This window comes from Geotrypetes seraphini, chromosome 11, assembly GCF_902459505.1.
Source record: "Geotrypetes seraphini chromosome 11, aGeoSer1.1, whole genome shotgun sequence".
NCBI lineage: Eukaryota > Metazoa > Chordata > Amphibia > Gymnophiona > Dermophiidae > Geotrypetes > Geotrypetes seraphini.
In genome coordinates this window covers 5,964,520-5,986,342 of record NC_047094.1, presented here as the reverse complement: position 1 = coordinate 5,986,342, position 21,823 = coordinate 5,964,520, and the positions used below count along the sequence as shown (strand labels likewise).

The 21,823-nt window shown below is 42.3% G+C and overlaps 1 protein-coding gene across 1 annotated transcript in view; it reads left to right on the top strand.

Annotated features, from left to right (window-relative positions):
- Nucleotides 1–21,823, top strand: part of LMF1 (lipase maturation factor 1) — a 376,591-nt gene that overhangs the window by 75,841 nt on the left and 278,927 nt on the right. Inside the window, exon 3 of the mRNA XM_033915111.1 lies at nt 41–51. Within this exon, the coding sequence (XP_033771002.1) occupies nt 41–51 (11 nt within the window). The remainder of the gene's footprint in view (nt 1–40; nt 52–21,823) is intronic.

Below are 21,823 nucleotides of genomic sequence, written 5' to 3'. Positions count from 1 at the left end.
AAACATACTGTAACACTTTTATTTTTTCCTTGTTTCCTAGGTATTCCTTTGGTAAGTGATCCCAATTTCGATGGTAGGAAAAAAAAAAACCCAGGAAGGGTTATTTTGCAGCACACTATTGGGGGTATGTAATTTCTAAGCATCTTATGCCATTGTCTCTTGGGATGGTGGTTCTCTCTTCGCCATGCAGTGCACTTGTGCTGTATCTTTTCCACTTTGATGGCTCTCTTTATCCTTTATAAAAGGAAACAGGGATGCGGGGTGAATAAGGTGCTTTACACATAGTTTACCGGAGAATTATTTTTTAAAGGTCCTGCCTTGGTTTTGACTGTGGCTGAGTATGTGTTCTTAATAATTTTCCACTTCAGGTAAAGGCTTAGAATCACCTCCATGTCTGGTATTATGCTGTTGCTAGTTAAATGTAATTCCAATGCACTAGGAGTTGTTTTCTGAACCATAGGTACTCGATCCATTCTCAATCACAGCATTTTGAACCCCTCCACCTCCCTGGTCTCTGCTGCCCCCTTCAGTTTCTCTTTCTACAAGTAAGCATGAAAGGTGTCTTCTAATCTGCTCAGTTTATTTCTTTTTTTATTTTGTGGTAGTTTGTGATTTTTTCTTTCTTAGTCAGAGTTCCTTTTTGTTAAGGGCCTAATCTGCCTACATGGAGAGGAGTAGATTTTTAATCTGCTGCTGGCAGGTATATCCTTCTGGGACCAGTTTTAGCCAGCCTGTTGAAGATTCGTGGAACTCAGGGTCCATTCCCCTGGAGTTTGCTCACCCTTTGACTTGGTCAGGGGCTGGAGCATAAGCTTTTTGGGCACTAAGAGCGTTCCTCCCCCCTTTTTCTGAGGTCTGGGGGATTGAGGATCAATCCGGGGAGATCCGACTGGCAGTCCAAAGATTCCAGCGAAGTGGCTGAGTGACTAGAAGCAGAGGGCTTCTCCTAGAACAGCTGCACCTGAGAGGAGCTGAAGCAGGCAGCAGCACCACCATTCCCCAGCACATAGTCTGTGAGTAAGGCTGTAAAGAGCCTGTTGGAAAAATCAGTGGGGGGAAGGGTCTTCAAAAGCTATTTTTGGTTGTTTCTATAGCTAGGGCATTGGTCTTCCTCCCCTAAAATCCTAATTTTTAAAATTTTTTGGTCAGTCCTGAGGTGATTATAAGCTGTTTTTTTAGTGCTAAAAGTCAAATTTTTTTCCACATTCTCAAGCTTCTCCAAACACCTCACTTTGCTTCCAAAGTGCCAGGGATGGAGTCCTCTAATTCTAATATCCCTTTATCATGCCTTGTATGCAAAGGATGGGCACCTGAAGAGCGCCCTTGTGCCATGTGCTGTACTGAGCAAAATGGGGAGGCAGAAACATTAAATTTAGCTCTCATGCAGTCACTAGGGCACTGGGGTCACTGGGGCCTTTTGGGGGAGCGAAAATTCCCCCAGGAGCCTCAGAACAGTGTCACAGCATGCCAAATTGACGCAGAGGCCCTGCAGACTAAGAAGAGGCATCTCCTCCCTTCTAAAGGGGAAGGGAAGTTGCCTGCTAAGGCATTTACTCCAGAGTTCATTAATCTTCTCTGGCAGGTGTATGCGCATGGCCATGAAACTACTGGTTACAGAGCCCCATGAGGTCCATGAAGGCTCCCTCAAAGGGGTGAAATCCATGACTAGGCTGCATCCTATGGATCAAGATTTTCAGCAAATGTTTACTATACCAAAATTAGATTCCCTGGTAGCCCAAGTGACTAAATGCACTTCCTTCCTCAGTGAGGGAGGAATCATATTGAAGGATTCACAGGACCACAGAGTGGATATGGTCCTCAGGAAGCAATTTGAGGTTCTGGCCCTAGGAATTAAGGTGGTGTCAGCAGCTTTCTTCTTAGCATGCGCATGTCATTCACGACTCCAAACCCTGAATCTGACAGCAGCTGACCCATTACCTCATCTCATGTTGGCAGGGGTAGACTATGTGATGGATGCACTTTATGATTTAATCAGAGTCATGGTAAGAGTCTCTGTATAGTCAATCTCCACCCAATGCATGCTGTGGATCAGGCAATGGGCAGGTGATTCGAATTCCAAGGCGATACTCAGCAGGCTCCCCTTTAAGGGAAAGATGCTTTTTGGCAAAGGTCTGGATAATCTTATGGCTAGTGTGCAAGATCGTCATCCCAAATCACCTGCCAGCCATCACAGCGGCACACTTTGCTAGCATGGAGAATGTACAAGTGAGCTACCTTAGTAGACAGATATTTGATCCAGGAGAGGCTTGTCCCCAAGAGCATTCCAGGACACTTTTGGATGTTGGGGGCGTCCAACGTTTGATCTAATGGTGATTGGCATGCAACAAGAAAGTGCCACGGTTCTTCAGCTGAAGATACGAAATCAGAAGTGCAGGCTCTGGATGCCCTAGTTCAACCATGGCCAAGGTCCGGTCTACTATATGTGTTTTGTCCATGGCCCCTGATAGGTCGAGTGGTCCATTACATATCAAGTCATCCAAGAAGGATAATCCTTGTGACTCCAAATTGGCTTAGGTGTCCCTGGAACGTGAATCTAGCCCACCTACAACAGGATGATTATCTCCAACTTCAGGTATACCAAGACTTGCTCTCATAGGGGCTGATTACCCTAGAGGATCCAGGTTGCTTCGGTCTTAAGGCATGGCTCTTGAGCGTGCGGTGCTATCTAAAAAAGGGATGTTCAGAAGTGGTCATTACCACAGTACTGAAGGCCAAGAAGCCAAGGCCTGGGAGACTTTTCGGCACTGGTGCAATAAGAAGAATCTGGAGCCCGCCAAAGCCCCAGTATTGTCAGTAATGGCCTTCCTGCAAGAGAGCCTGGACGAGGGATTAGCAGTGTCATCCCTGAAGGTGCAGATGGCAGGCCTTGCTTGCTTTAGAGACCATGAGAAGATAGTTTGCTAGTGGCTCACCCTGACATTATTAGATTCTTGATTATCAGGACTCCTCATTATTAGATGAGGAGCCCTGAGGTTTAGGCCACTGATCCAAGAGCCTTTCCCTTCCTGGAATCTCAATATTATGTTAGAGGTTCTCAGAAGGGTCCTGTATGAACCCTTGGAAGAAGCTGTTCTCATGGATCTTACAATCAAAGCGGCATTTCTAGTTGCAATTACCTAGTTTCAGAATTGCAAGCTTTATCATGCAAGGAACCGTTCCTAAGGGTCACAGAAGAAAGGACTTTGTGTCTTCCTTTTTGCCAAAGGTTCTGTCAGCATTTCACATCAACTAGGAAGTCAGGCTACAGGTTCTAAAAGGAAAGACAAGGCTTTAAAACTTCTGGATGTCCGCAGAGTTCTTTTGCGCTACCTGGAAGTGACTAATGAGTTTTGTCTGTCAGACCATTTCTTTATGCTAACCAGAGTTGAGGCAGACCAGTCCCCAAGGCCACCATTTCCATGTCTGCAGCAAACAATTGCCAGTGTCACTGAAAGCACATTCGACAAGAGGAGTGGCCTTACACTGGTTGTCTGTTCAGCAAAGGGTAGAATTTAAGATTTTGGCCTGGATTTTTAAAAACCCTTCAGTGTCAAGTCCCATTTTCTCTTGGAGGCTTTGGTGTTGTGCCTTGTACAGTGTGGACGACAGCAACCAGATCCTGAGCTTTTTCCTAGCCATTTCCTATCATCTAGAGATTAAGTTAAGTGAAGCTTTGCTTATCAGGATTATTTACTGTAGCCTATGGTTAGTTTTCTCTCCTTGACTGCTGTTTTATAAAACAAATGTTTTATTATGGTTTTATATTTGCTGTATTTAAGGAAAAAGGGCTCATAACACACACGCATGAAAGAATAAATAAATAATGTTCTATCCAGTTCATCTAGATGTCTTTGCAATCCAGTTCTCCTAATAGCCAGTGAAAGTGAAGTGTTTGCCAACTCCTCATTGTCTTCCGAGTCGGTAGTCACAGAAGCTTTTGTTCCCTGAGCTCTTTGTACGCAGTGGGTTCTCTAGACTCTTGTTCTTGGAAAAGGGACTGCTCCTGAGCCAGATGAATAACATGTAAATCCAGTTATGCTCAATACAGGAAAACCACAATATTTTGGTTATTATGTAGCTGAAACGCCACCACTTGCATCCTTTTCTCTTATTGAAGCATCACATTAAATACTGCTGAACTCTGAAAATAGTTCACGGCTTCCTGTTCCTCTGCCTTTTGATATTTTGTTTTTAACTGGATGGTGGTTAAAGTTCTTTCCCCCATAAAAGTTCATAGTATCCATTTTAATTGAAAAGAATGGTTTAGGTCAGTGGTTCCCAAACCCTGTCCTGGGGGACCCCCAGCCAGTCGGGTTTTCAAGATATCCCTAATGAATATGCATGAGAGAGATTTGCATATAATGGAAGCAACAGATATGCAAATCTCTCTCATGCATATTCATTAGGGATATCTTGAAAACCCGACTGGCTGGGGGTCCCCCAAGACAGGGTTTGGGAACCACTGGTTTAGGTAAAAGCTGTTCATTTTGTTTGGTAAAGTGAAGTTGATTCTTTTTGGCTGTTTCCCCACTGGGGACATTTTCATTTAAGGTTCTCAGAGTTGAAGATTAGAGCAGTGGCTCTCAGGTTTCCAAGTTGATTCGTTTCTTGTTATAATATACCGTCTATCCAGAGTATCTAGACCAGGGGTGTCAAAGTCCTTCCTCGAGGGCCGCAATCCAGTTGGGGTTTCAGGATTTCCCCAATGAATATGCATGAGATCTATTAGCATACAATGAAAGCAGTGCATGGAAATAGATCTCATGCATATTCATTGGGGAAATCCTGAAAACCGGACTGGATTGTGGCCCTCGAGGAGGGACTTTGACACCCCTGATCTAGACTGTTTACACTAGGTTAATAAAGTAAAAGAAGAAAATATAATCTAAAACATTGAGAAGGAGAAACAAACAGTCCAGGAGGGAGGTAAAGTTACAATAAAATTTGCTTTAGAAAAGAGTGTCGGGGAGGGAATCTCTTTGTCTAACCTGCATCGGAAGCATCTTGAAATAACAAAGTTTTTAGTTTAGATGTAAGATGAAGGAGGTGTTTCTGCTTTGGTGACGTGTTGGACTATTTCACTCTTTAAAGTAAAGGCTACTTTACAATGCAAATAGCATCTGCCCAGATAATCTGTTACATTCTGAGAACGGATAGATTCCAGCGTCATCACTCTTTTGTCTGCTCCCTCAAATTGAACATTTTTAAGCAGAAGCCATACCCTTTAGCTTTTTTTTCACATTACAAGAAGAGTTATCCTTTTATGGAAAAACTGATTTTTTTAAAATATCTTTATTGGCATACCTTCAAAACATTACAAATATTCATCATGAGAATTGAAAAGTAGTAGAAACATAGTAACATAGTAGATGACGGCAGATAAAGACCCGAATGGTCCATCCAGTCTGCCCAACCTGATTCATTTTAAATTTTTTCTTCTTAGCTATTTCTGGGCAAGAATCCAAAGCTCTACCCGGTACTGTGCTTGGGTTCCAACTGCCGAAATCTCTGTTAAGACTTACTCCAGCCCATCTCCACCCTCCCAGCCATTGAAGCCCTCCCCAGCCCATCCTCCCAAACGGCCATATACAGACACAGACCGTGCAAGTCTGCCCAGTACTGGCCTTAGTTCAATATTTAATATTATTTTCTGATTCTAAATCTTCTGTGTTCATCCCACGTTTCTTTGAACTCGTCACAGTTTTACTCCCCACCACCTCTCTCGGGAGCGCATTCCAGGCATCCACTATCCTCTCCGTAAAGTAGAATTTCCTAACATTGCCCCTGAATCTACCACCCCTCAACCTCAAATTATGTCCTCTGGTTTTACCATTTCCCTTTCTCTGGAAAAGATTTTGTTCTACGTTAATACCCTTCAAGTATTTGAACGTCTGAATCATATCTCCCCTGTCTCTCCTTTCTTCTAGGGTATACATATTCAGGGCTTCCAGTCTCTCCACATACGTCTTCTGGCACAAGCCTCCTATCATTTTCGTCGCCCTCCTCTGGACCGCCTCAAGTCTTCTTACGTCCTTTGCCAGAAACGGTCTTCAAAACTGAACACAATACTCCAAGTGGGGCCTTACCAATGACCTGTACAGGGTCTTCCTTCTACTGACTACGCCTCTCTTTATACAGCCCAGCATCCTTCTGGCAGCAGCCACTGCCTTGTCACACTGTTTTCTCGCCTTTAGATCTTCGGACACTATCACCCCAAGGTCCCTCTCCCCGTCCGTGCATATCAGCTTCTCTCCTCCCAGCATATATGGTTCCTTCCTATTATTAATTCCCAAATGCATTACTCTGCATTTCTTTGCATTTAATTTTAGTTGCCAGGCATTAGACCATTCCTCTAATTTTTGCAGATCCTTTTTCATATTTTCCACTCCCTCTTCGGTGTCTACTCTGTTACAAATCTTGGTATCATCTGCAAAAAGGCACACTTTTCCTTCTAACCCTTCAACAATGTCACTCACAAACATATTGAACAGGATTGGCCCCAGCACCGAACCCTGAGGGACTCCACTACTCACCTTTCCTTCCTTCGAGCGACTTCCATTAACCACCCTTTGGCGTCTGTCCGACAGCCAGTTTCTGACCCAGTTCACCACTTTGGGTTCTAACTTCAGCCCTTCAAGTTTGTTCAACAGCCTCCTATGAGGAACTGTATCAAAGGCTTTGCTGAAATCCAAGTAAATTACATGTAGCATATGTCCTCGATCCAGCTCTCTGGTCACCCAATCAAAAAATTCAATCAGGTTCGTTTGGCACGATTTACCTTTTGTAAAGCCATGTTGCCTCGGATCTTGTAACCCATTAGATTCAAGGAAGTACACTATCCTTTCTTTCAGCAACACTTCCATTATTTTTCCAACAACTGAAGTGAGACTCACCGGCCTGTAGTTTCCTGCTTCATCCCTGTGACCAGTTTTATGAATAGGGACCACATCCGCTCTCCTCCAATCCCCAGGAATCACTCCCGTCTCCAGAGATTTGTTGAACAAGTCTTTAATAGGACTCGCCAGAACCTCTCTGCGCTCCCTTAGTATCCTGGGATGGATCCCATCTGGTCCCATCGCTTGTCCACCTTCAGTTTTTCAAGTTGCTCATAAACACCCTCCTCTGTGAACGGCGCAGAATCTACTCCATTTTCTCGTGTAACTTTGCCAGACAATCCCGGTCCTTCTCCAGGATTTTTTTCTGTGAACACAGAACAGAAGTATTTGTTTAGCACATTTGCTTTCTCCTCATCACTCTCCACATATTGGTTCCCAGCATCTTTTAGCCTAGCAATTCCATTTTTCATCTTCCTCCTTTCACTAATATATCTGAAAAAAATTTTGTCTCCCTTTTTTACATTTTTAGCCATTTGTTCTTCCACCTTTGCTTTCGCCAGACGTATCTCTCTCTTGGCTTCTTTCAGTTTCACCCTGTAGTTCTTTCTGCTCTCCTCTTCTTGGTTTTTTTCATATTTCACAAATGCCAACTCTTTCGCCTTTATTTTCTCATCCACTAGGTTGGCGAACCATATCGGCTTCCTTTTTCTCTTGTTTTAATTGATTTTCTTCACATAAAGGTCCGTAGCCATTTTTATCGCTCCTTTCAGCTTAGACCACTGTCTTTCCACTTCTCTTATGTCCTCCCATCCTAACAGCTCTTTCTTCAGGTACTCTCCCATTGCATTAAAGTCCGTACGCTTGAAATCTAGGACTTTAAGTATCGTGCGGCCGCTCTCCACTTTAGCCGTTATATCAAAGCAAACCATTTGATGATCGCTACTTCCCAGGTGAGCACCCATTCGAACATTAGAGATACTCTCTCCATTTGTGAGGACCAGATCCAATATCGCTTTTTCCCTTGTGGGTTCCGTCACCATTTGTCTGAGCAGAGCCTCTTGAAAGGCATCCACAATCTCCCTACTTCTTTCCGATTTCGCAGACGGAACATTCCAGTCCGCATCCGACAGGTTGAAATCTCCCAAAAGCAGAACCTCCTCTTTCCTTCCAAACTTTTGGATATCCACAATCAGATCCTTATCAATTTGCTGCGATTGAGTCGGAGGTCTGTAGACTACACCCACATAGATAGAAGTTCCATCTTCTCTTTTCAGAGCAATCCATATCGCTTCTTCCTCTCCCCAGGTCTCTTGCATTTTGGTCGCTTGGATATTTATCTTTACATAGAGAGCTACTCCTCCACCTTTTTGACCATCTCTGTCCTTCCTAAAAAGATTATATCCCGGTATGTTTGCATCCCATCCATGTGATTCACTGAACCATGTCTCTGTGATAGCGACAATATCTAGATCTGCCTCTAACATCAGGGCTTGCAGATCATGAACTTTGTTGCTTAGACTGCGAGCATTTATGGTCATCGCTTTCCAGCTATTTTTCAGCGATAATCTCCTTTTTCGTATGGATTTTTGTTTCGTTTCACTTTACGTTGCAATACTAAGAAATGAGTTGCTGATATTGTTTATGTTGAAGTCTTTACTACTATTCTTTACTTTTCTTTTGCCGGGGGTGGTCTCTATAATTGTCCTTCGTACATACACCACCCCCACCTTCTAGTTTAAATGCCTAGAAAAATATTGTCTAAAAAACCCAATACATTAGTTCAATGGCAATCTAGAAACGTAATCAGTAGATAAACACCAAAAGTGGAGCAGAGGAAATATTAATCTTCAATAATAATATCAAAACCATTCATTATAGTTCTATAAAAGGGGGGAGGGGAAAGACCTCAGACTCCCCTCAACTCATTTAAACAGCCAATGCTGATCAATTGAGCATCAGTATTTTTTTTAAAATCCTATACATTTCTGTTTCCAGTATTTGCTCCTCCTACACTTTTGCTTTTACAAATTTGGTTTGTTACCATCAGGGACTCCTGATGCAAGTGGTTTAACTGAAACACATTGCCTTATGATTGATTTACTATTTTATGCACTATTGGTTGCCATTAAAGTGGATTTTCAAGACTTGACTTGTTCGGCTCTCTTTTATTGGAATATGTTTTTGACCATTATATAGTACTGAGTGTTTGATAGTATATAAAGCTATTCTGGTAGCAGATAAAGGGTGAATGGCCCATCTAGTCTGCCTCTCCACAGCATCTACTATCTCCTCCTCTCTCTGAGATCCCACTTCCTCACAGAGATATTTAAATGTCTCTACCATATCCCCTCGCTCCCGTTGTCACCATGCGATTTATGACAAAGAAAACTAACCAATTTTGTAGCAGCCCTTTGGACCGACTCCATCCTATTTATATGTTTTTGAAGGCGGGATCTCAAAAATGGCAGACAGTATTCCAAATGGAGACTTATACAACTGGCCTTTCCTCTCCTTTTGCACTCAAGCATCTTCCTGGCTTTGACCGTCGCCTTTTCTACCCTGAGATCATCAAACACAATCACCCCCAAGTTTTGCTCTTCAGTTGACCTAACTGATAAGCAATTACTCTTAGAAGAATAGTTCTCTGCTACTCCTATCAGTGCCAGCATATGATTTACTTAGGTTTAGATGGTACATGCAAGTAAGACATAGAAGCTAAGATAACATAAGGGAAGATTCCTATAATACAAATATTACTGAATATTAATTGGAAGTGTAATAATCCAGAAGTTGGGTTGTGCAGGATACCTTGCTGCATTAACTGTTAGATGAGTATTTTTTGCACACTTAAAGAAACCAATGTTTTCAGGGATTTTGAATACAGCCTTGATCTTTATTTTCTGCAGCAAAAATCCAGCAGGTAGATATTTACTGCTGCATTCCAAGTCCCGTGACCTATGCAAACATCGCCAACAAGATCTCTTTCAGTAGCTTCTCTCTGAGCTAAGTGTGTTGCTACTTCTCTTGTACTCATCACTGTTATTTGATTGGATTGGATTTATTTACTTTATATACGTCTTAGCATAGCCAAAGTATTACAATAAAAATCATATTATGAACCACCAAGATTTGTACCAGTAGCTGTTCTCAGTTACCTGTACTTGCCTTCCTGCTGCCTGTTTGATTTTACTTTTATTTCTTATAGAGATGGCTAAACTCTCTTACTAATCTCTACATAATGTTGTTCTGCTGAATTTTCCAAAAGAAACGGTCTATTTTCTCCTTGAAAAGTCTCATAATGCCTGTGTGAGTATAAATGTGTCAGTCCGCATAATTTACATTTCCTGTTTCTGTGGGGAGAAAAGCAAAACTTTGTATAATTGAAAATATAAATGTTCTGCCTGTAGTTTAACCATCTGACAAATGCCTGTTTGTATTTTTTGCTGCTGTGGGCATTGCAAGTGTCACCCTGAGGAAATCGACCAGTTCCTGCTTTATTCTTACTTGTTGATAGAATTCAGGTTTATAAGCCACCTTGATACATAACTAAATTGATCTCTTTGAAAAATTTACCTTATAATGATGAATGTGGCAAAGGAGAATTTCATTTGCATGTTTAATTTCTTGTAAAATGAACTCCCATGGGAGAACAGTATAGAAAATTGAATGAATAAATAAATAAAATAACTAATTTGGGCTGTCCTTAAGGACTTAAAAAGTAAGATATAAAAACACAGACAAACTTTCAAATGATTTAAACACTAAAATAATGTCCAAATCTTACGACTGCTTAAAACTGTCACTGATAGTACTGCTTTTAAGCTCCTTTTTATCTGTTGTTTAAGAGAGCCCTAGAGCCCCGTCTCGAAGGGTGAATATAACGCGGAGCTGTCAGCCCACATTGTCGCCAATCGGGATGGGGGACGGGTTAAGATGGGGCGGGACGTAAGGTTAGGAAGGGGGGTTATTGGTGAGCGGGGTTTTCCCACCACTAAGAGGAGACAGGATAGGCTAGGAGGCGCAGGACTAGGTGCGGGCCCGAGGCAATAAAACCAGGATCTCGGAAGACCAGAAACTTCCTGGGTCCTCCGAGGACCCGCCCTGTCTTAGTCGGTCGATGTGATGTACGTAGCTCAGGAGGGTGGTTATCCTGAGCTACTGGCTGCTGGGCTTATCGGGAGATAAGCGGGGGCCAGTGGGAAGCTGTGCCCAGGTTATGGTGATTCTGATTAAAGGGGCATGGAGGGACATGCCACCCCCAGACCCTTGCTGACATGGCTGGATCAGGGGCCAAAATATTATGCTATGGTTACTTTGTAGCTCAGGAAACTGTTAATGCTAGTTGTATGCTTGTTGTTAATAATTGGAGCTGCGGCCATTTATTCCAATAAGAGTGTTGGCTAGTTATGGGGTAAAAGGGATTGGAATAGGGGTGGGAGTGCTGGGACAACCAGGCATTTACAGGTCCCGCTGTTATTCCCTTTACACCTAAAACTTTCCTTGGCACAGCTAAGACCTGCTGTTAGTATGTACATCTCACGACAGGAATTAGATCCTCTGTAGAAGTTGACATTGCATCTACTTCACTGAACATGAGTAGGTGGTAAAGCCCCAAAAGGTACAGCCTGCTGTTCCTTCACATTAAGTTTTTTGCCAGTTAAACACTTGTTTTAAAACCATGCATATCAATTTTAACAAAAGTAATGACTAGATGGACACTGAATTTTTCTTCTTTCCCACTCCAAGCTATCATTTTTAAATCTTTGTTAACCTTAAAAACAAATACTGCCTTTGTTTTTGTTCCAGCAGTTTCCTCTCACTCCTTGGGGTTTCTAATTTGATTGGATTCAGCCTTTATTGGGCTATGACACCATGACCCTCTATTTAAAAGACAATCTGGGTTTCCTTATTTTCTATAATCTACGTACCAACTTGTTTAGCTCACTCAGCAATCACTTATCAAGCTCCCTCCACTAGGTGTTGCTGTTGTGCAATGGCTTGGACTCCTCCCCACCCTCTATATAATCTCCAGATCCACTCAACTTGGAGAACTGGAAAACAGCTAAGGAACTGAGGACCTCTGGGCAACAGCATGCAGCACTTGCCATGAAGTCAGCAGGTTAGCAAGCATCTCCTTTCTAATCATCTTCCCTCCCCTCTGCTTTGTTGGCACCATCTCCTCCCGGCTTCCTTCTCTCCATCTCCTGCCTTCTCTCCATCTCCTGCCTTCTCTCTCCCCTTTGCCTTACCTCCTTTCTCTCCCCTTTGCCTTACCTCCTTTCTCTGGGAACTCATTCTCTGCCTCTCTTCCCTCTTCTCCTTCTCCACCTTAGGAGTTTAGTCCCCAGAGAACACCTCCTTTCTCCACTGCCTGCAGCCGCCTCCCCAGTCCACATCTTTTATCTACCAGAACCTCCTCTTACCTCTGCAGGGATGTCAGCAGCCCTCTCTCCCCTGCTGCTCTTTTTCCCTGCCCCTCGCGCCCTGAACTCCATCACCATAGTGAAAGTAGCCTGATTTCACCCAGCCAAAGCCCCTCTCTTTCTTTCTGCAGTGTCAGGAAACAGGAAGTTCTGTCAGAGGAGGTGGAATTTCCTGTTTCCCGACGCTACAGAGAGAAAGAGGCACTTCGGCCAGTTGAAATAACAACAAAATTCCTTCTGCTCGAAAAGGCCAAAACTCCCACCATTATAGAACTGAAAATTAAAAACACCAAATACCCAATACAGCCCGAACTCAAACTCCTAGGAGTAACGATAGACAGATGCTGCACAATGCAGTCCCAAATCAATAAAACATCCCAGAAAGCTTTTTTAATTATGAGAAATCTACATAAAATAAGAAAATTCTTCGACCCAGCACAATTCAGGCTAATTGTCCAATCCCTATTCTTAGGTCTACTGGACTATTGCAATTCCCTCTATCTACCTTGTCCTGCCAACATGATAAAACAACTTCAGACTATACAAAACACTGCCCTCAGACTGATCTACTCCCTGAGAAAATATGATCATATTACAACTGCCTTCCTAGACTCTCACTGGCTACCAATACAAGCACGAATTCAATTCAAATTCTACTGTCTATTATTCAAAGCATTAAACGGCTCCCCTCCCCCTATCTAAACAACCGCCTAAACCAGATCCTCACCTCAAGACAAAGAAGAACTCCGAACCCTTTTGCCTTCCCTCCACTCAAGGGCACTCAGCGCAAAAAGATGTTTGATAACCTTCTGGCGACGCAAGCAGCAAAACTTAACCACTCCATCTCCAACCTGTTGACGGCAACGGGCGACTTCAAAACTTTTCGAAAAGAAATCAAAACCCTACTTTTCAAAAAATTTATCCAGATATCTTAACCCAACCCTTCCCCCTCCTACTAGATAAATTCTCCCCCAAAACCTCCACTTAAATAATCTCTTCCTCCCCAAAACACCAACCAAGTATTCAGATCCCTGAAATGTAACGTAATCTTATTTGTACTCTAACTGTAATCTATTTGTTATACCACACAGTAACGTACAGTCAATTTAATATCCAATTTTCAAGTTCTTCTGGAATTAATCCAGCTACCTCTCCTCCCTTGTAACCAAAAAAACAACAACACAAAACTGTTGTAACTTCACTGGAAATGTCCAGTCAGCTCTTTTGTAATCCGCCTTGAACTGCAAGGTATAGGCGGAATAGAAGTCCCTAATGTAATGTAAATAACAATAAAGGAAACAAACTGGTATGGCTCAACTCCTAGTATTTTTCTCCTCCCTTTGGAAACAATAGAAACTACATGAGAAAAATGGAGGTCCAAACATGTCCTCTTGTCATAAATGTGAGTCAGTCTGTTAAAGTAAAGTACGTACCATATGAGAGGGTGGGTGACTAATCTCTCTAGGCTGGTCTTATATATTGAAATCAAATTGCCTCATTGAAAACAAAACAATCAAAGGCTACCTTCGACTCATGGGACAGTCAGTGAGTGTAAGGAAAACCAGGACAGACTCCCCTGATCTCTAAATTTTCCTGCAATGAACTTTTGTTTGCAAAACTTTCTGAAAATCTGATGCTGATTGTCATCTGAAGGCTGAATGGAATGCTTAGTCTCTTCCACGGAGGAGCGGTCCAGGGCTCAGAACCTGGGGAACTGGATTCAGTTCCCACTGCAGTTCCTTGTGATTTCTGGGGGACAGAGAAAATGCCACTTTGCTTATACCACAGAAAGGCAGTAGTAGTATATCAAATGCACCTTAACTCATCTTGTACAGGGAAATTAACAACGTGTCACCTGCAGCAATGGATTGTTTCCCAAGTTGGTCCTGGAACGTCCCTTTGACAGTCAGGTTTTCAGGATGTCCACAATGCATACCCATGAAAGAGATTTGCACAAAATGGAAGCAGGATATGCAAATCAATCTCATGCATATTCTTTGTGGATATCCTGAAAACTTGACTGGCAAGTGGTATTCCAGGCTGACTTGAGAAACATTGCTTTATATCACCTACAACTTATTTGTTGACCTTCATTTCTACATGTGCAGAGTGTAAAACTTAACAAAACCAGACGACAGGTCCAGAAACACCTGAGAGGAGTCGGGAAGACAGCAGCGGTAATACTGCGTTTCCGAAATGAAGGCAGCGCAGCAGCTCTCACCAGTATCTCATTGTGAACGCCAAACTCACATCTCCATGAACTGTTTCAGTTTACAGAGCACATTTTGATATGAGACAGAATGCTAACAAATATTCCAGCCTTGACTAATTTTAACCCTATTCTATTTTATTCTTGATAGCTCTACAGCTCATCCTATAGCCTAAGGACAGGAAGCGTCTCCCAAGCTTGGCTTTCATGTCACTGTCAGTTTCAAGCCACACAGTCATTCTCCCTCTTCCTTCTTTGGACTCCAAGTGGTCTATATATTTAAAGCACACTGAGAAGCATTGCTACTTGAGTTTATTTGGGGCGATACCTGTTCAGAGCTTCATTTCTTTCACTAATAAGCTATGACATTTATTTTGCTCCCTGTGAGTGGCAAGCTCTCCATTCCGCCTTATTAAATCTACGTTTCAAGCTGTCATTTAACCAGGTCCTGGTGACAGAATCGGATGTTTATATGGCTCTGGACACTTGAACTCTAATGTTTTTAATCACAGCAGCATCTCTCACCAGCCGTTATAAATTAAATACTCACAGTGACCTTTTACCCTTGCCGCTCTTAAATTCATGCTTTAAAAACAGCTTAATGAGGGGTTTACTGGTCCAATTGGAAGTTTTTATTAAAACCTATTAGTGCACTGAAGTTGTTTGCCTGGAGGAAGCAATTACCCCAAAGAAACTAAGCAAGGAACTGGAACCCCCCCTCCCCCCCACACACACATACCATCTATGCTGAGTTACCCCCTAAAATGTTTCCAGATCCATGTCAACTGGAGCACAACTGTATGGCAGTAATCCTCTCTTCTCTGTCTTAATTTAGAAGCCCTTTTAATTCACCCCTTGTCCGCAAATCCCTAACCTTGTGTTTGAGCTAACATTTTCTAATTGAATTATAGCTCAGAACCAATCACAACAACTTCATTTATCCCACTTGATTTGTTCAAACTTGAGTTACACAGGGCCAGGTTGATGTTGAAGCCCACCTGAGGCTGAAAGTTCAGCTTACAGAAATGATGTCAACCTCAAACAGAATGGCAGATGTTTACTTCCTTTTTCTCTTCTAGTACATAGACTACCAAGGGCTACTGATATCTCTTACTTCTCCCTATTACTGCTTTAGTTTACAATCTTCCTATAACGTCTGTCATTACAACAATAAGGTGGTTTAGAACAAATTAAAGAACAGGAACTGATCCAGGTAACACAAGAGACAAACACATAGATCCTGTAAGCAATGCAGAAAGCCACTCATTAGAGCCACGTGCCGATGGCTGAATGCACGGTTTACTAATGCGGTACGGTACTGGGGTTTAAGAAGGGATTGGACAATTTCCTACTGGAAAAGGGGATAGAGGGGTATAGATAGAGGATTACTGCACAGGTCCTGGACCTGTTGGGCCACCGTGTGAGCGGACTGCTGGGCACGATGGACCTCGGGTCTGACCCAGCAGAGGCATTTCTTATGTTCTTATGTTAAACATAATGAGAAAGTTTTGTCTCTGCACTCTGTTCAGTATGAGCGTGACCACCAAGTGTTGGTGGCTCTGCGTGGGAATAAGCCCCCCGATATAATCGCATGTTTTGCAGATTATAAAACTAAAGAATCTGTTATGTGGGCAGCAAGGAGCAGGACAGCCTGCAATGGGACACTTATGACATTGAGGTCTACCATGATCTGTCCCCAGAGACATTATGAAGAAGGGCGGAATTGAGACCATTCTTACCCTATCTGCTGGACAAGAATATTAAATATTGATGGCACCATCCCTTCGCCCTCCTCTTATATCCAGAGGGAAAGCTGCACACTATTCGCTCCTTGGAGGAGGCCTTGTTGATATTTCCAGCTGAGTGATTTACTTTGGAGACGCAGTCGCAAGGTGATCAACAGGCAAGGCCCCGGTTCATAACTTCTCGGCTACCAAAAGGACGTTGGCAACGTATGGCGAGGGCTGGAGGATGCCTGACCAGGCAGTTTGCAGGAGAGAAGCAGCAGGTGGAGACCTCCCACAAACGGGGTGATAAGCTGCCTGAAACATTTGCTAGGAGCATGAATTGATCTAACACTACCATAGTAAAGCTGCGGCGGAGCAGGTGTTCAGTGTACATTCTTTGCCATTTTAGTGGCAGGTTCACCCTGGATAAGCAGTGCTTTATAATCTTTGCTTAGAGTTGAAATTGCTTTATGTACAAGACGATTGATTTTTGTTAATGCTGGGTGTGATGGTTAGGGTGATTTAAAAGTGTGGTTCATGGGGAGGCATGTAGACAAGTCGTTTCCCCCATGTATTGCAGGCCTACAGAAAGATGGGGCCTAGCCTTAATAGTTGGTATGGGTAGGAGTTGGTGGGGGAAGAAGGGAGAGAGTGGGTTCAGGAAGGGAGAGGTCAGGGTTGGGCAGGGGAGGGTTACAGTTTGGGATGGGTAGAACTAGAGAGGCTGGGAACGGTTGAGGTGAATGGATTTGAACTGGGGGTCTTATAGCTTTGCTTGTTTACTGATTGTCATTAACTATGGGTACATGGGACACAGAGAGGTTTAAGGCTATGGGGGACTTGAGGTTTCTGACCTTAAATGTCAGGGGTCTTAATATTGCAATCATGTGGCATCTCTTGTTTAGAGACCCTCAACGCCTCAAAGCTTCTGTAGTGTTTATACAGGAGATGCACCTTTTGCTTAAACGTGAACACTTGTTATGCCATTTGGGATACCCTGATATATATTTAGCATCCAACAGAGCTAATAAAAACACGAGGGGTGGGAATATTGTTTGTGAGAGGGTATTCCCTTACAGGTTCAACATATAGCATGTGCCCGGAGGGTAGATATCATCTGCTGGTGGTGCAGCTGGATGTGACTTATACTTTAGTCAATATCTATGCCCCTAATGAGAGACAGGGGGAATTCTCTTGCCAACTGGAATCCCTGTTGCAGAAACATCTGGAGGGGATTTTAATCTGGCCCTTGATCTGGCTAAAGATAATTCTTTTTCAGAGGCGCTTTATGCGCAGAAAGATAGGGAACAACTGCAATCCCTGCTTCGTCATTACAGACTCACCGATTTATGGTGTCACGCTCATCTATACCTATTATTCCCCTGTGCATGATTCCTATTCCAGGGTAGATTTTTGGTTGGGAGAGATGTCTCTGCTACAAAGCAATAAATAGAAAAACTCCACTTGTTAATATAGGAGCACTATCCACAATGGAAGAAAAAGCCTCGGGTATTATTACGGCAGAGCAAAGGATGCTCAAACCTCCTCCACCCACATCATCGGCAAAAAACTTCTGAAGGGAATGTGCAAAAACCACTACTCTATTTTTGCAGGACTTGATTCATTAGCTACTTCTTATCTAATTGTGAAGATGTAAGTGATGCAACATATAAGCCAACGTTTCACGGTGTGTAACCTTTTCTTCAGGGCTTTGTCAAAAGTCACTCCCCCACATTTATTGTGTAGCCTGCTATTCTGCTCCTGCTAGTGTCAGTTGTGGATAGTGGAGTTTTTCTATTTATTTATTTTTATTTATTATCCACTGCTACCATTTTTAGGTAGATTAGTATCTGCTACAAAGCATACATTCATGTCAAATAGTTAACAGTGTCTATTCTGATCATGCCCCTGTTCTCACAGGGCGAGGAGGTTTAGAGCAGAAGCCTAGGCCAGATCCCGCCCATGTAGAAAAAATAGCTAAGGAGATCTCGGAATACCTAACCTTGAATGATATTGAGAATATTTGCCCTGTAATTCTGTTGAAAGTGCTTAAGGCAGTTATCCAGGGCAAGCTGAAAGCTTTACGAGCACATATTCTCCGTACTAAACTTCATGAGGAGAGTTCTGTCCTTAAGCAATTAACCTTGCTGGAATCTAAGGCAAAGCACCAACGAATGGGATCCAGAAAGAGAGAGAGAGAGAGCAATTGCTTACATTGCGGTTGCAACTTAAAGATTTGGACTTGGGCCAGTCAGCGTTGGACCCACAGCGGGTGAAACAGGAATATTTTACCTTTGGAGACAAGGTAAGTTGATTATTAGCAAACAAACTTAAAAAACACGCTGCACACAATGTGGTCCATGCACTCTTTCGGGGAGACGGAAAAGTGTTAACCTCATCCACAGATATTGGAAAGACCTTTAGAGAATTTTATAGGGATCTGTATAAAAGGGATATTCAGTGCCATGTCCACATAGCTAGTGTGTGTGTGTGTGGGGGGGGGGGGAAAGTAACATAACACATTCACTATGCAGATATCTGCATGACTCTCGGCTCTGCCCTGATTTCTCCCTTGGACTGGACCAGCATAACCTGACAGTGCCATAGATATCAGAGCAGATATTCAGTGGCTGACCCACTTAGTGAGATTTAATGGGGAGAGAACTTCTCCTGCTTGGTTAAATCATTTTGAACAGTAACCCCCTTTTTTTTTTTTTTTTTTTTTTAGTTCAATAATTTTTATTAAGTATTTTGAAAAATACAGGAAGCAGTTCAAATACATGGAAACAAAATAAAGCTTTCTGTATAAAGAATCTACAAATCTATATTTACCGTAACTGTATAGGAGCAAAACAGTATGAAAGGCTCCAAGTATTGGAACTGCGTGTGAAGAATATATAAGAAAAAGATGAGGGAGAGCAGGAAAAGAAAAGAAAAAGGAAAGAAAGAAGAAAAGAGAAGAAAAGGAAGACAGGAGTGTCTAAGGAGCAGATCGTACATAGGAATCCAGGAATGACCAAGGTGATTTATTGTACTTCAAGTTCATGGAGGTTCGGAATGTAATTCTCTTCTCATATGCATAGGATTCAAATCTATGATACATACTCAGAGAGTTCCACCAAAAAGTATAGTCTAATAACGAAGGTGATTTCCAATTTTTCAGAATGTGCATGAGAGCAGTCACAAACATGGTATCAATGAGTTTAGGGGGACAATTTGATTGTGCGAAGCAGGGATGTTGAGAGCGAAGAATTACAATGTCCATGGAGATTTCTTCTGAGCAGTTAGTAATAGATTGTATGGTGTTCCAAACGTGAGTCCAAAAGGAGCGGACCAGAGTACAGTGAAATAGCATATGATCAAGAGTTCCCTCCTCTTTCAAACAATTCCAGCAAACAGAGTCTTGTTTTAAATTGGCTTTCCACATGCGAAATGGGGTCCATATTGCCTGCCACATAAGAAAGAACATTGATTGTGAGACTCTAGAAGATAAAAGCGGGCAGTTTGTTGAAGACCAGAAGAGTTCCCAATCAATGTCTGAAAGCGGAGTGGTAAGTATAGCATCCCAGTGTTTCATAGAATGAGGTGAAAAAGTGAAGGAGTGATCTCTTAAAATACTATAGAAGAATGATATCGCCTTGCCTTTTAATAGAGTCAATGAAGACCAGTGGCAAATGGTATTTTTGAAGGTCATGTAGTCAAATCGTATATGCATAGAAGACAACACTCCAGTGAGAGAAAGCCATTGTGGATAAACAGAAGGAGGCAACGAGTATGTAGAGCAAAGTAGATCAAAAGGAACTGACGAATTGAGAGTAGACAATTGATGGACAAACCATATCCCTGCCCGCTGCCACCTTTTCCATGAGAGGGATTTGCCATGGTTTTCAATTTTAGAATTGTTCCAAAGGGACATTAGTGGGCTAACATTAATTGAGATTTCAGCCAATGTATCTAGAAGATAAAGAGCATGCTGCGTTGAACCCAATAAAGAGTACCTTTTCAAGTGTCTGGGTACTGACACCGTTAGTAAGCAGGAGATGTGTAAAGGCGCACATAAAAAGCACTCCATTTCAAACCAGGCAGGAAGATCTTGGGGGGGAGGAGTTAGTGAGCCAGTAAGCTCCATATTTAGATAGTGAAGCAATATAGTAATGATAGAAATCAGGAAAGTTGAGACCACCGTTGATCTTAGAGGCTTTCAACTTGGCGAAAGCAATTCGAGGTTTTTTCTTGTTCCAAATGAATTCAGATAGTTTCCTATTTAGCCAATGAAAAAACGATTTCCGGCATAAAAGAGGAAGCATAGAAAGAGTTGTAATTAATTTGAGGGGCCAGAGTCATTTTGATGGATGCTATTCTACCCCACCAGGACAAAAAAATGGAGACCATCGAGATGTAGTGTTTAGAACTAGATTTTTGACTTTAGATATATTAAGATCTTGAGCATGAACCGGATCCTTGTGTATTAAAATCCCCAAGTATTTCACAGCTTCATGTGACCATGAGAAAGGAAAGTGAGCCAGATCTGATAGAAGTATATTATCATTCAGAGGGAAGATCTCTGATTTCTCCCAATTGACAGAGTAACCGGAAAGGAGAGAGTAGTGAGTGACAATATGAATAAGATGAGGAGTAGAGGGTCCCTAAGAAAAAGTAAAACATCATCAGCGTAAGCTGCTAATTTGAAGTCTCGATCAGAGGAGGGAATACCTTTAATTAAGGGGCTTTGTCGAATAGTTGAAAGGAGTGGCTCCAACACAAAATTAAATAGCAATGGTGAGAGAGGACAGCCCTGCCGAGTACCTCTGTGGAGGGAAAATTTATTGGATAAAGAGTTGTTAACCAGAATACGAGCTGTGGGTTTATGATATAGCATTTCTATCCAATCTGTAAAGAATGGGCCAAAATTATACCACTTCAGGACACGGAAAAGAAAAGGCCACTCCACCCTGTCAAAGGCTTTTTCAGCATCAATAGCTAGGCCTATTACAGGGTCTGACATTGTTTTAGCCTGAGCGTTAATATAATGAAAAAGACGCAGGTTATCTCCTATATATTTCTGTTTAATGAACCCTGTTTGATCTTTATGTATAAGAGACGGGATCACTTTGGTAAGTCTTAATGCAAATAATTTTGCCATTATCTTGTAATCTAAGTTTAGGAGAGAAATAGGGCGGAAGTTTTTAACCAAAGTGTTGTCTCTGTCAGGTTTAGGGATTACTACAATGGTGGCCTCAGTGAAATTGAATTGTTTGTCCGGAGAGGAATGGAGAAAATCATAATATTTAAGGAGATGAGGCGCTAAGAGGGCGCGGAATTGTTTAAAGAATTCGTTAGTGAAGCCGTCCGGGCCGGGGGCTTTCCCAGTAGGAAGGGAAGATATGGCATTTTCAATTTCTAATACAGTTATTGGAGAATCACGTTCCAATTTAACAGGATCTGATATGGTCGGATGCGTTAAAGAGGTAAGAAAGGAGTCTATATCTGATTCAGAGGCAGCAAATTCAGATTGGTATAAAGAAGCATAAAAATTTTCAAATTGAGAGGAAATTAAAGATCTGGTTTTGACTAAATGACCTGATGGATTCTGAATAGCCGTGATATGTAGTCTTTTGGATTTAGTTT